The following is a 13879-nucleotide window of genomic DNA, read 5'->3' as shown; positions in this document are numbered from 1 at the left end:
ATGAATGCATTGAGACTGGGGGTCTGCGGACTCCGCAACCATCAGAGGTGTTAGGAGCAGTTGTCGTCTACCATCGTACTCGTTATTGATCCAAATGCTAGCATACGATGGGCTGAACGCGCGGCTCATTGAGGTTCCTGTTCCCATAACTCTAATTGGCTCCTCATTAGTGAGAGTGTTGAATGGTGAACGGAAACCGGCACTGGTTACGCCCCCATGCTGGTTCAGGAATGACTACGTAGGGTTGGGTCTATGCTGCGATAGCTATGGAATTACAACGTTGTGTTTGTAAGCAATCACTGTTTGACAACAAAGAGGGAAGCTGGTACGAGGGCAACTTTCCTATTTGCCAAGACCATCTTCGGATGATAGGGAAAATCTGGGGTTGAATGCCGTGTAAGCGAGCATAAGCAGCTGCAAACTGAAGGCAGAGACCTCAAACTCACCTCTTCCCGTCATTTATGGCATGCCTCCGCATTCTGATGTACCAATTACAAGATATCACAGATCGATGTATAAGCGGGGAATGTAAGCGGTGACGACCTATAGGTGGGAGGGGAAGCAGCCCGAGACGGAACAATTAAGCGGAAATGATGGTGACATCGGAGATTTATGAGGTAGCAAAGCGGGTTTATTATTAACTCCTCCGTAAGAACTCCGCGTAGGGTACTCTATCGTAACTTGGTGCTTTCTCTACTGTGATAGTCATGCTACCTAAGAATCGTAATACTTAAATACGTGAGTAGATGTCTTTTCCCCCTTTGAATCGCATCTTTGAGGCAAAACACAGAACAGACCATCCGAATCCCGAGGTTCATAGTCCAGGGTTGAGGCAGCCTGAACAAGTACAGGCAGACCATAATTCTCTTTGAGCCAATAGGCCACCATATCCATGGCGGCAACAGCACCAGATCCCGTCCAGATGTTCCCATCAATGATCCATTTCTTCTCTCTTGTCCAATTGACCTGAGGCCAGCGATTGCGGACCCAATCAAATTCGATATTGTTGACAGTAGCTGTCTTCCCGTTTAAAACCCCAGTCGATGCCACAAGACTTGCCCCAGTGCAGCTTGTAAAGAGCAACTTCCCGGCAGCGACATGTTTTCGGATGAAGTCGGCATGCTTTGGGTGCAAGTCGAAGTTCCCGAGGTAGGGTCCTGGGACAAGCAAGATGTCAAGCTCAGGACAGTCATCTACAGTGGCTGTAGGGATGATAGTCATCTGGCCGGTACCGAGCTTAACGGGGTCTCTTGTAACGCCAATATGGTGGAACGTGAATTGCGGCGCCTGTGAGATGAGTTCATCGCTAACGGGGCCGTACTCTCGATTAATGCGAAATGCCGTCTTGTTGGCCGAGTTGAGGAGGTCCATGGGCCCGCTGGCATCAATTACTTGATAGGCAAAGGCCAAAATGCCAAACTGAACGGTAGCCATGACTGTGGTCGATGAAAGATATATACCTCAGCATATGTTTGGGTAAGTTGATAAATAATAGAAAATTGATAGGACTATGGCAAGGCCTATTTATGGCCAAGACCGCTGTAGGGTACCATATTGAATGGGGCTGATGATAACGTGGAGGTTTACCAAGTTTCCACCAGCGACTCCAGGATTACAAATGGTCCGGGTGCCTAATATCCGTGATCGTTCGGATACTTTCCTAGGGATCAGTTGGAGACTTTATTGCTTTGCCAATCCTTCAATGCAGATCGATTGCTGCTGGAAAAGCGTGCTGAAGGAGAATTGTAAGACTTAGCAGACATCCCTACGACCTTGTGTATAGATTTTACACGATTTGCGCCGGACTGCGTTTCTCGTTCGATATATACGACGCACTTGGTCTGGCAGTTGAGTAATCTATGCACAATTGTTGGGTGCAACAACGTGATATATATCCGGACGGCTTCGGATACAGCGTCGGGAGCCTCGGCAGCCTTTGAATCAGAAAGTTTGATACTAAAAAGTCGCTTACAAAATCTTGAGAAAAAGATCATCTTCTGAGTTACCAAAGATGGAGAGAAGAGCTCTAACCTACTACCTTTCAAGATGGTTTGTCTTGTCGGCAGAAGGGCGCTGATTACTCATATGGATTACTCAACGCCCATGACGTAGGTAGGATTACTCGATCAACTCTCTTGGTGCCTTGTCAGCATAAAGGAAAATCATCAAAGCTTTAGAACCCTCGTTAAAGATGTAAGGTGCTTATAAATCAGAAAGGACGGTGAGCGAGTATCTGACAAGGTAAAATCATCAAAGAATGGATGTATAAGAATGTATTATCTCAAAATTAAGTTAAGCGCCCATTCAATCTGTATTTCATCACAAGTCATCATGCGGTGCCTTTACGTATTTATCCTTTCCGTCCGCCCTCTCCTTTGTGCTGCTTCAGAGCCGTTCTCGCTGCCAAATGTCAATGCTACCTTTGCCACGAGTCCTAAGCCATTCCAGATTCATGTTGAACGAGACTTCATTGAGGAAACCCGTCAGCGGGTTGCTCATACAAGGTCACCATTGTTCATAAATGTGTCAAGCGATGGCCCTGGTATTGAGAACTTCACAAGCGTTCGTGATTTCTGGGTGAATGAGTATGATTGGAATGCGACGGAAGCTTCTATCAACAAGAGGTGAGGATCATACCAACAGATATTTTAGCACTGATCACTGATACTTTGCAAAGACTCAAACAGTTTACGACCATTGTTGAGCCTGAGATCGACAACGTCACTCAATCTGTACCGCTGCATTTCGTCCATCACCGCTCAACTAGGCCTGATGCCATACCATTGCTGTTTATTCACGGATGGCCAGGGTCCTTCCTTGAAGTCGGTAACATTATCGGAGATCTGACAAACCCACCAAATGCATCTGTACCAGCATTTCATGTCGTTGCACCTTCGATCCCAGGCTTTGGATTCTCTCCCGCACCGACAAAGCCGGGCTTTGGTCCCGCAGCGGCTGCTTTTGCATTCAATGAACTGATGCTTCAGCTTGGCTACTCCATATATGTCATTCAAGGAGGAGATTTTGGTGGTGTCATCCTTCGCTACCAGGCCCACCAGTTTCCAAAGAACGTGATCTCAGCACTCAGCAATTTCTGGATTATCCAGCCGAGCAATAACGACCTTCGCCGACTGGCACAGGGAGAAGCCACGCTTGATGAAGTTGCGTACATCAAGATTATAGAGAACTATGAGAACCAGGGATCTGGATACCGACTCATCATGTCCACGGAGCCTCTCACCCTCGCATATGGTATGACGGACTCACCACTTGGGAACGCCATGTGGATGTATTCGATCATGAGTAGGGTCATTGACCCGGCCATCATGGCATGGACTCCCGAGGAGATCATTACTTGGTCCATGATGTATTGGATCCAAGGTCCATACGGGGGCATGCGGTTCTATAAGGAAGTTCAAAATGATGGGGGTTTTGAAATACTAGACTTTGGTACCCTGCCCCTGGTTGAGGTCCCAGTTGCTATCAGTCAATTCCCTTGCGACTTGACATACCGTATGCCACTGGACTGGGCAAAGCGAGGAGGAAATGTTCTAAAGAGAACTTTACATGACCATGGAGGCCACTTTGCTGCTTACGAGGTCCCTGATCTGCTGCTTCACGATATATGGTCTTGGTTTGGAGATAAGGAAATTTCAGGAACAAAGGCATTCGACTAAGCGGATTGATCAAGCGGTGAAGAAAACTTGAATAGTCACCATCACTTCAAATAGATTCGTCCATATTCATTGCAATTGAACTTCTGTCATGTGTCCACGACTGATAAAGCCTTTTATGATAAATTCTCACCAGGGTGCAGGGATGTCATCCCGTAGCTGCCGCGAGGTCAAGAGTAATACGGAAAAGTCAGCTCCCATCTGTACGACTGAAAGTAACAGATCATGTTCGGCGAACTCCCAGCCACAAGAAACGTGAAGGATTACTGAAACATGGATGACTTCGCGGTATCAGTATCTTGAGTTTGCCGGAAAGTTCTATATAATAGTGCCAAAGCAGTTAGCTTTATGCTGTAGCAATTGGCCAGCAATTGTGGTATGATGTCCCAGTTATTAGCTAGATACGTTATTTGCAATTGAGACTTATGGCTGAGAGCTTAAATCAATAGAGAGATTTTAGTGCCAAAGTAGATATAATATTATTCCAAGATAATAGAGAGGAGAAGATTCTACCAAAGTACTTATAAATCTAAGAATAAAAATACAACAATATCTTCCACACCTTCTAGAAAAGCTCTTTCCCTTCCCAGGTTTCTGGGTTAATAGACTCGACAAGAGCCCGGCATTTATTAGTCAGTCGTCGCTCGTCAGAGTCCAGATACCATCTGCCAGTCGTGATCCGTCGACATCACAAAAGAAAGCGATTTCATTCTAAGATCAGGCAGCGAACTTGCTGAGGGCTCTTAGCTTCGCACCATAGAAGAACAAGATCCACATGCCAAAGATGCCAATGACGCTCAGACCTCCCAGAAGGCTTGTGCCTCTTGCAAAACCAAGATTCTTGTAAAGCGGATGAGCAAAAAGAATACTGCCGCTGGCTAAGGCACTTCTAAAGAAGTCGTTCGCTGCAAATAAAGAAGCAGAATATTGTGGATAGGTCATGGAGACATAGAGGAATACTACTTGCAGCACAGTGAAGATTGAGCCAGCATAGATCGTCACTCCGATGACTGGCACGATCCAGTGTATAGAAGCCCTAGCCGTCCATGCAAATATGAACAGGCCAATAGTCGGGCCGAAGCAGGCAGCAAGTCCAGGCGTGAGAACTTCCTCCTGTTGAGCGATGCCAGACTTGTTCATTCGTGGTATGAGCACGTAATATAGATATAGGCCATAAAGAATGATAGCCAAGATGCATCCAACGGCGATACAGATGAAGACAAGACCAACCTCTCCAAGAGTCATGCCATAATAAACGGGAAAGACTAAGGGGAAGACCTCAAAGTCTATATGGTCAGATGTGAATGGAGAACAGAGGCACATATTACTTACATGAGTAGTATATGGCGTAGAGGATAGCCGAGTATATCTGTACAAACAAAACTGCTGGATCTTTCACGGTGATCTCTAGGGGCTTGATCAAGGCCTCTACAGCTATACCTGAGACCGTAAGATGTGCCTGATCGATCTCACTTTGGGATTGAAGCCTCAGACTACCGGTCAATCGGCGCAATCTCTCAGCCCGGCGAAGGAGAATATTAGGCGCGCTGGTTTCTGGCATGAAGATGAACAGAGCAATAAGTACTGGCGCTGAGACCCAAATTGACTCGTACAGGGACCAACGCCACCCCTTTGCTGTAACGGCATATGCACTAATCAAAGGGCCAAGGGATGCTGCGAAAGAATCAGAACACTGCCAATGAACCCAAAATTGACTGAATACTTACGACCGCAAGACATAGCACCAACCCAAGCAATCATGGCGAGGGGCATATGTATCATCCCGTACATATCACCCAACGACGCACCGCCTGAGGCTAAGCATGGAGATCCGAAGAACCCCTGCAGAAATCGTAGGACGACGAGTCCTGCAAACGAATCGACCAAGGCGGTTGGAATCGAAATGACAACGAAGATACCGAAGGTGATAATGTAGACGGGATTGCGACCGATACGAGGGATTTCTCCGAGGGGAGAGAACAGCAATGGACCTATACCGTATCCTAGAACGTACATAGCCAGGCCGAGTGTTGCCTCAAGGTTGCTGACTCCAAACTTCTCCATAACACCCTCGACAGAGGGTGAGTATATCGCCGAACTGAGATATACAACGAACGTGTAGAAGCATATGATCAAGCCAACAAGGGCACGACGTAGGCTCGACCAGTTCTGCGGGTTTTCGGGGTCTTGGTTAGAGTACCAGGCAACTAGAATGATTCCGTTCGCAGTAACATTGGGTGTGGCATCAGCAGGCCCGTCAGTGTCTAGGCATTTGCTCTCGAGATCTTGGCCGTCGATGGTATTCTGATCAGGTATCGGATCAACGATAGTCGAGGGGGTGTCTGTCCCAGTGTGGCATGCTGTTCTGACATCGGCACTATTGAGTATGTCATTCCAGGCAGCAGGTAGTTCAAACTCTGGATGCTCTTCTTGATATTTAAATCGGCGATTATTGGTAACGAATCTTAGAATCTGTCCCAGAGGAGCATCTCGGATAGTGTCTCGGAGAGAATCGCCGGTGCTCATGATTCTTGTCTGGTTCAAAGTCTGGCCTTCAAGGAAGATAGATATGTAGAAATAAATACCGGTGCAGGAATTAGAAATACGAGGACAGAAAGAGTCGATATTTAATTATGATTTTAAGTTCTACGCTACATAGAATACCCCATAGTGCACAACATCAGTCCCACGTTATGTAATGCTATCCGAGTCAGTAACGTTGAAGTCCATCGTGCACATTATTTCCAATCCCGATCTCGCAGGAATAGGGGATTTAGATAAAAGGTAACATAGCCGACAACCCTGTAGGGATTAGGAAGCCTGGGCAATACTGACTAATCGACCAACGGGCATCCCTATATATCCGATCACTGTCGGATATCAGAGGCAACAAATTGGAACCGAGCTATAGTCGGACTACAATTACTCCGCTATAACGTTGAGAGATTATGAATCCGCAACAGTCTAATTCAAATTTAATTGTAACTTGATGAAGTCGAAGTAGTCATAGGTCTAATATCTGAGAGTAAATAGGTAGAAGGAATGTATAAGTATAAGAAAGCCTGCTGCCACAAAGGAAATTATAATGAGCTAGAATATCCTAAACCCTTTTGGGATAAAGACGGACCACCTGGTATTTCACTCGTCGGTATTCGAGGGGTCTGCTTGGCTGTCACTTGTCAAGTCAATGCACTCTTTCGCCTTTGCGTTTGCAGGAGGGGATGGGCTTATGCCACTCCGATGCATGGGAGACCTTTGAGTCTTTGGCGGGTCAAATATTCGTCCCCGTGGCCACTTCGTTTGACTGGGTGGTGATCGACCTGCGAATACCGGTGATCCATCTAGAGAATTTCCTCCTAGCCGCTCAAAAGCAGAACCTGAAATTGGAGATGAAAACCTGAAATCAAGCTTATGACCGGCCGTGCTTGGCTTCGGGGTCTCGTCGTCAGAGCCCTCAGATAGCTGCAAAGACTGTCGATCAAGAATGTCAGCCCTTTCAGATTCCTTCTTGCTACTTGTTCCAGCCTTTGGTGTTTCAGGATCGCTCGGATGTTTCCACAAGACCGTCGTCTCCTCGGAAAAGGATCTTAATGAAAAGGCTGAGGTAGAAGCCACGGAAACAGCAACCTCGGACCGAGTATCGCCATCATGTAAATGGGCGTCTGAGGGTGATCTCGATCGTGATTCAGAGTTCGTAGGGTTGTAGTCAGAATCATGTGGATCGTCATCATCCACCTCTTCCATTTCGGATTCTTGGGTTGAGCTGGCAGTTTGTGCTGTCTCATCATGATGACCTCGGATCGGCAATTTTGCTGTTGCCTCAACTCGGTGAACGGCTTCAACTTTGGCCGTGAGCGTGGGACCATTGGCAACAATGACCTGCAACCTTTCCGTTACTGCCTTCTCGATTTGACTAGAAATCGACGCCCTCTCCATAGAGCAAATTTGATGCATAAGCATACCAAGGAATAGCGGTGTGACCTTTTTATGTGCCATGTCGTCCAATTCCATTCCAACAGGGGCGTCTAGTAGATCTCGAATGAGGGGCGCGACCAGCCTTCGCTGTTCAATATTCCTCTCACGAAGTGCGTGTGACTCAGACGTTTGCAGTAGGTCTGTCATCGTGCCAGGTTTTTGTTCGCTGTGTATATGTTTCCACTGCTGGATATACGAGGCGACTGTAGGCTTGAAGACTCGGGTTGCCCACGTGTGTGCATTATCAATGATCATCTGAAACGCCATAATGTCTGTATGGTTTTTGACGTCGCCTTTCCAGATCGCTCGCATGACCTATCGATATCAGTATAAGCTTTGATGGCGTAAGGGTCAACGGTGGCAATACGTACGTAGCCTTCGTTGCGTCTTCTTGTTAATACCTCGTCTGTATCCCTTCGACTACATGGCGCATCAAAATCCTCCGCAAAATACATAAGCCACACTGTAACAGAAGACCCAATAGTAGTAATCGCAGGAATTGGAGGGATGTGTGCATGTCTCGGAAGTCTCACAGCATATTGAGCGGTCTGCTGGACCAGGCTAATCGCACAAGCCGCGGCGTTGGCGGCCTGGCAGATGACAACGCGTTCGAGCGCTTCGTTCTGATCCTTTTCTCTCTTATGCTCTACGATGAGCCAAGGATAGCACCGAAGGTTTGCCCCCAACGGAGACTTATCAAAGATACGGAAAGGAGACGGCTCAAGGCCAACTTTGTTCAATCTTTGAAGTGTCCACCAGGTGAAAGGCTCCATAGCTCGGGAGTCCCCAGCGTGGTTCCATTGCCGGGCTTTTGGATCTACCACTTTCGGGAGTCCAGTGTTATTATGATGGTGGTAAATCGGCAAGAAAAAGACTTGGTCAGGTTTCGGGCTCTTTACAGGCCTTAATCGCGTGGTTGTTGCCTTTTTATCGGGTTCAAATAAGGTCCAAATCTGGTCACTGCTCCTGTTCATCTTGGTTAAATACGCGCGTTGACAAGACTTGGTGTTAGGCATACCGTATGACCTGGTCATAGTAGTAGTTGTTTCGTGATACTCTGGGTAACTCTGTAAGCTGCATTGATATACATCATTTAGCAGATAACTTACCGTCTCGAATCTTCCTTACTTGTGGACAGAGAGTCGGTAAGCGGATCGAAGAAGTGCTTTTCGAATATTCCTCGCCAGACGTTTTCTTCATAGCCTCCACCGACTTTGCTAACCACTTCGTGTTGAATCATCTCTGCTGCTTTACAAGTTCGATCTGAATTCGGGCCCTGTTCTAAATACTCTGCCATATCTTTAGATATTTTGGAAAAAGACTCCTTCTTCTCATTGATGAGGCAAGAAAAGTCCGTCAAACATCTTTTAACCTCTTCCACATGCGGTGGTAGCATAAAGCTCGATAGCAGGGGATGTGTTTCATCATAGAAGATATTAGCTTGACCAAGATCGTAACGATTCCAGGACATATTGAATCGGACTTACGCAGGCATGATGAAAAGAGGGGAATGAGAGGAATTAAATAGCTCAGAGTCTTGGGCCTATGTACTGGGTCAGCGAATCACCAACCACGATGCCTAAGGACCAACAGCTGGTCATGTGTGTGGAGGTCCCATAGCTCCTCGCTGGCCACAAGTCCAACGCAGGTGATGAGGAATGCATGGCGGGGATACCGGCTCGCTCCCATTGTAGAACTTATCTGCAGGACACAGGGATCTTTCCCATTTCATTGGCTGAGTCTAGCCCCGATCTTGTTTGATCCTTGAAAAACCACAACCAACTGCATAACATCCTGTCCCAGGTCTTCATCCGCGTTGTCCATGTGGTGTGATATGTGGGGACAGATGCAGTCTGGTTCAAATTTGGAAGGCCTTTTGAATATACTTTAGCCACCGAGTATTGCGCAGCACATCCAGAAGTGGGACCACGTATCACTGGGACAGCGTTTTATCGGCATTTCTTATGGCTGCGGCATCCATAGTGGTGAACTGCCAGTTGAAAGTTGGCTGTTATTAGGCTGTGCTTAAGTATTGGCAAATTCGGCCTATGCAGGCTTCGTGATGGCCATAAATGGAAGCTTTGCGCGCGACAACATAACGTCTCAAGAAAACAATCATTTATCATTAAAATCTAATCATACTTAATTCGATAGTAGGTCCTCAATCTGTTGATCTCTGATATATGAAAGAGCGGTCTTCCCAGCCTCATCGACTTTATCAGGACTTGCTCCTCGATCCAGAAGTAGTTGGACACAATACCAACTAGAGAAATTATTATGAAATTGAGCAGCATATGATAGTGGCGTCCTACCATTGTTGTCTGCCCTATCAACATCTGCCCCATAGGAAAGCAGTAGCTCACAAACTTGAGAATTATGTTTCGCCGCGTATGAGAGTGGCGTCCTACCATTGTTGTCTGCCCTATCAACATCTGCCCCATAGGAAAGCAATAGCGCGGTCAAGTCGGCACCGTCTCTGGTACTTGCTGTATATGATAATGGCGTCCTGCCGCTCAGATCAGGTATACCAACCGCCGCACCCCGGATCAGAAGAGCTTCTGCTATGCTTGGAGGCAATTTGTCACCATGATAAAATAACTCCATAGGTGAATGGCCTCGTGGGGCAACGGCTATATCAGAATACTTCCAGGTAACAGCGTATGACAGAGCTGTGCGGTGACTTTGCGTGTCATAGACATCAGTACAGGCGCCGCTATCTATTAAAAGGCGTGCGTGACTCTCTGCCTTCAACTTGACGGCCAGCAACAGGGCGCTCTGTCCTTGATTATCGATCGAGTTGACGTGAGCACCCCATTCTATGAGCTGCTTCATGATCGAAAGGTTGCTATTCAGCGCAAACATCAATGGTGTTCTTCCAACGTGATCAGGTTTGTCGACTATGTCGCTATGACCAAGCAGCATCTGTACAGTTGATTCCTTAGCCTTACCTGCCTTCAATGACCACGCCAGTGCTGTGCAACCATTGTTGTCAGTTGCGGCAACATCGACCCCATGGCCAATCAATAAATGCACCTTGGCTTCAGACTCGTTTTCGCTACACACGGCCCCGAAAAGCGCTGTCTGTCCCTGGTTGTCTGTCGCAGCTACACTGGCTCCCCCGGAGATGAGCAACCGCATGCATTCTTCACTACCCCCAGCTGCAGCATACATAAGTGCTGTCATATCATGGTTGCAAGTATGATCGACATTAGCGCCTTTTCCCATTAGAAAAGCTACAACAGCCGCATTTCCGTTTGCAGCGGCAAGAGCAAGCGGCGTCCCTTTGCGCTTATCTCTAGCTTCAATATCGGCCCCGTTCTCAAGCAGAAATCGAAAAGTAGCTAAGACATCATGGCAGTGCTGAATTGCCACTGAAAATAGTGTCTCGCTACGAGGGGCCTGCAGCTCTGGCCATGTGTAGGCATTGCGGGAAGCGATAACAAACGAGGCCACAATGAGGTCGTCATTCTGCAAAATATAGTAAATAAGACCCCGTTTCGGGTTAAATGTGAAATTGCGCCCAATGCTGTGCTTTCCTATTCTTGTCACGTTGTACTCATGGAATAAGGTGTGTAAATTTGATGTCGTAGGTTCGTCGCGTGTCTCCCTTTTGAGTAGCCTCCAGACTGTTGGTCGGCTACCCGTAGCCATTGCTGCAAGGACAGGGGCGCCATAGCGCTCGCCTTCAATATCAAAGCAGGACTGGCTTGCTCGGTGGCTCTCGATAAGCTTCCCAAAGCCATGCTCAGCGAGGAGGTACAAAAGACTAGCACCAGCTGTATGTCGACGTACATCTTTGTCCTGGAAGACGTTATTGTGTTGAATCCATTCTGCAAGTTGGAAGGTTTTCAAAAATTCAGTCTGACTGATGTCTCCCTCTTCTGCTGCATTCGCGTGATAAAGAACATTCTGCACGGCATACCTCAGAAAAGGAAACTCAAAGTCTGCCGCAACACAAGCTTCGGAGAGGTGCTGCTTAGAGTCGCCTTCTGGTGAGCCATTCTCTTCCGTATATGATTGCACATACTTATAGCAGCAACTCTTTAACTGATCATGGCTCTCTGCACCAATATCTCCGCTCATATCCAGAATGACTCTGAGGCCTCCGTCTTTGAGGAGGAAGTCTCTGACTGACTCGTGAATGAACTGGACTGTTGGATCCTTCTTTGTCCGAATAACTTCAGCGAGGCCTTTCGAGGAACTTAGAATAAAGTTACGAATGGTAGCTTCAGTAATGTCGTCTCGGTCCCACTTGCATGTGGTGCACTCTATGTGTGAGCGGATCGCAAAATAAAGCTGCTCTGGCTTTAGCGGGTTTCGTGCAAAGAGAACCCATTGGATGCATAAAAGCATTTCATCCTTATTTGCATCATCTCGAGTAAGAATATTTCGGAAAAGCTCGTGCAGGTCTCCTGGGATCTCTCCAAGGGTCTGCTTTAAGTCATGTATGCGCCCTTCATCAAACTTTTGTTGCAGAATACCAGACACAAGGACAACCCACATAAAGACACCTGATGCCTTTTCTTGGATTTGAGTACGAATCTCGTATGCGAGTTTGCTTTCTCCAATCTCCAACTCGCTGTCAAGATAAGAAATGATGTCTTGTTCATGTCCCTCTTGTCCTTCCAGAATCAGCTCAATCTTTTTTGGCATCGTGATGTGAGGATAGTGTCTGCTCGCCAAGCAAACCTGGAAACTGACTCCTTCCTCAGCGCTCATCTTGCCCAGACTCTTGAATGATGACACCATGGAGCGAATTTCGGACTCGTCACATTCGTCCAAGGCATCAATGAAGGCAACAACAGAAGAATCCCCAAGGCCTTCCACAGTTTGCTCAAAAAGTGTTCTTAGTGGCTCAACACCCCAGTCGTGATTCTCGCTGATCCCTAGGACCAGCCCAGGTTCGAGCACATTGTGAAGCCTGGGAAGTTGTTGCAACATCTGCAGTAACAGTGACCTGTACATGCCAGCAGTGGACTTCTCCAATTGTTCTCCTCGTGCATTGAAGAAGAAAGAGATGATGATTTTGTTCTTCATTGTTCTGCGGGAATTACTCAGAAGGAATTTCATCAAAGTGGACTTTCCTGCCCCGGGCTTTCCTTTGATCCACAAGAAGCCATGATGTTCGTCGACCTTATTGGGATTCAGCCAGTCGAGATACTCCGCTCTCTTGATGATCCATTTGCATGTTTTTCTATGAGCTTTCTTGATATTTTCATGTCGAGCATCGATTTGCTTGAAACTTAACGATTGAAGTAGAGTTTCAAGTGGTGGATGACTGTGGCTACCTTGTTCTGATTGTCGACAATAGTTTAGTCTAGACTCATGGTGCCGAAGGCTCCCCAGTGGAAGTAATGAAAACAAACCTTGGTCGTCGGTGCACTTTCGCTTCTCTCCACGATTCTCATGCGCTTGGTCTCGCAGCGGGTCTGTGGAATATCCATAGTAATTGTGGTTATTTATTGTTTGAGCCGTGTCTCTGCGGGTCAATGACTTATTCCCCAAGTCGACATTATGCCCGGTGACTGTGCTCAGAAATTCCGAACCACCCTGGTGCAATTGCGATGGTCCGGACATCACTGATCATGGATAATTCGTCCTGTATTCATAGGCGACGTCGGAGGTGATGGACGAAGGATAAAGAACTAGAACCGTGGTTTGACATCAGAGAAGAAAAGTTTGATGAGACTGACCGCAACAACCAGTTAAGCTATCAGCCTGATTTTCAACCCCCCAGCACAGCGGCAGGGAAAAAAAAGATATGATTGGCCAAAACCAAGCTCGATGTGCGCCAGCTGCGTCGTCGGTAGAACACCCTTACAGAGAATTTGAGGCACGCAAAAGGGAACTATGGCTTTGTAGGTCCCTACTACGCTACAAAAACAGAGAAGAAATGCCAATTCTTTCATTAACCTGTTATCACCTATTCTTGAATTACCAGGTTAACGCTTTACGATTATGACAGCCATAAAAAATGGATGGGAGAAATGTGCTGGCAGGCTGCCTACTGCTTACGCTGCCTGATCCTGGTTAGCAGGGATGGCCTCAACCTTCTCTCATTGGGTCAACGCCTGCAGACAAGAAACAATATATGCAGCCACAAAGAATTATCACCAACACCAGAAAGTCGAAAAGGTCAAGGCTATTCCAGCAGATGGGGAGGGTTTTGACTGACAAACAGCTTCAAATTATTCCCTCCCTTCGCGATAAACGGAGTCAAGGAGGCATGG

At 47.0% G+C, this 13879-nt stretch overlaps 5 protein-coding genes; 1 reads left to right on the top strand and 4 right to left on the bottom strand.

Moving 5' to 3' along the window:
- Positions 1-714: 714 nt before the first annotated feature.
- On the bottom strand, positions 715-1434 carry FFUJ_12465 (uncharacterized protein; the record flags this gene model as incomplete). Its single annotated transcript, XM_023582075.1, has 1 exon — positions 715-1434. One exon carries the CDS (start codon positions 1432-1434, stop codon positions 715-717), a length of 720 nt encoding a protein of 239 aa, XP_023434663.1.
- Positions 1435-2331: 897 nt separating this feature from the next.
- FFUJ_12464 (related to epoxide hydrolase) lies at positions 2332-3677 on the top strand (the record flags this gene model as incomplete). XM_023582074.1 has 2 exons in its annotated part: positions 2332-2624; positions 2678-3677. The coding sequence occupies 2 exons, from the start codon at positions 2332-2334 to the stop codon at positions 3675-3677; spliced, it is 1293 nt and encodes a 430-aa protein (XP_023434662.1).
- Positions 3678-4391: 714 nt separating this feature from the next.
- On the bottom strand, positions 4392-6200 carry FFUJ_12463 (related to FLR1-Putative H+ antiporter regulated by yAP-1 and involved in multidrug resistance; the record flags this gene model as incomplete). XM_023582073.1 has 3 exons in its annotated part: positions 4392-4960; positions 5007-5348; positions 5402-6200. The coding sequence occupies 3 exons, from the start codon at positions 6198-6200 to the stop codon at positions 4392-4394; spliced, it is 1710 nt and encodes a 569-aa protein (XP_023434661.1).
- Positions 6201-6812: 612 nt separating this feature from the next.
- On the bottom strand, positions 6813-9120 carry FFUJ_12462 (uncharacterized protein; the record flags this gene model as incomplete). XM_023582071.1 has 4 exons in its annotated part: positions 6813-7964; positions 8021-8615; positions 8668-8706; positions 8759-9120. 4 exons carry the CDS (start codon positions 9118-9120, stop codon positions 6813-6815), a joined length of 2148 nt encoding a protein of 715 aa, XP_023434660.1.
- Positions 9121-9791: 671 nt separating this feature from the next.
- Positions 9792-13226, bottom strand: FFUJ_12461 (related to ankyrin 3; the record flags this gene model as incomplete). The annotated part of the gene is made up of 1 exon (XM_023582070.1): positions 9792-13226. One exon carries the CDS (start codon positions 13224-13226, stop codon positions 9792-9794), a length of 3435 nt encoding a protein of 1144 aa, XP_023434659.1.
- Between the last annotated feature and the right edge of the window lie 653 nt (positions 13227-13879).

Source organism: Fusarium fujikuroi, chromosome FFUJ_chr08 (genome assembly GCF_900079805.1).
Source record: "Fusarium fujikuroi IMI 58289 draft genome, chromosome FFUJ_chr08".
In the NCBI taxonomy this organism is placed as follows: Eukaryota; Fungi; Ascomycota; class Sordariomycetes; order Hypocreales; family Nectriaceae; genus Fusarium; species Fusarium fujikuroi.
This window is presented reverse-complemented; position numbering and strand designations above follow the sequence as displayed.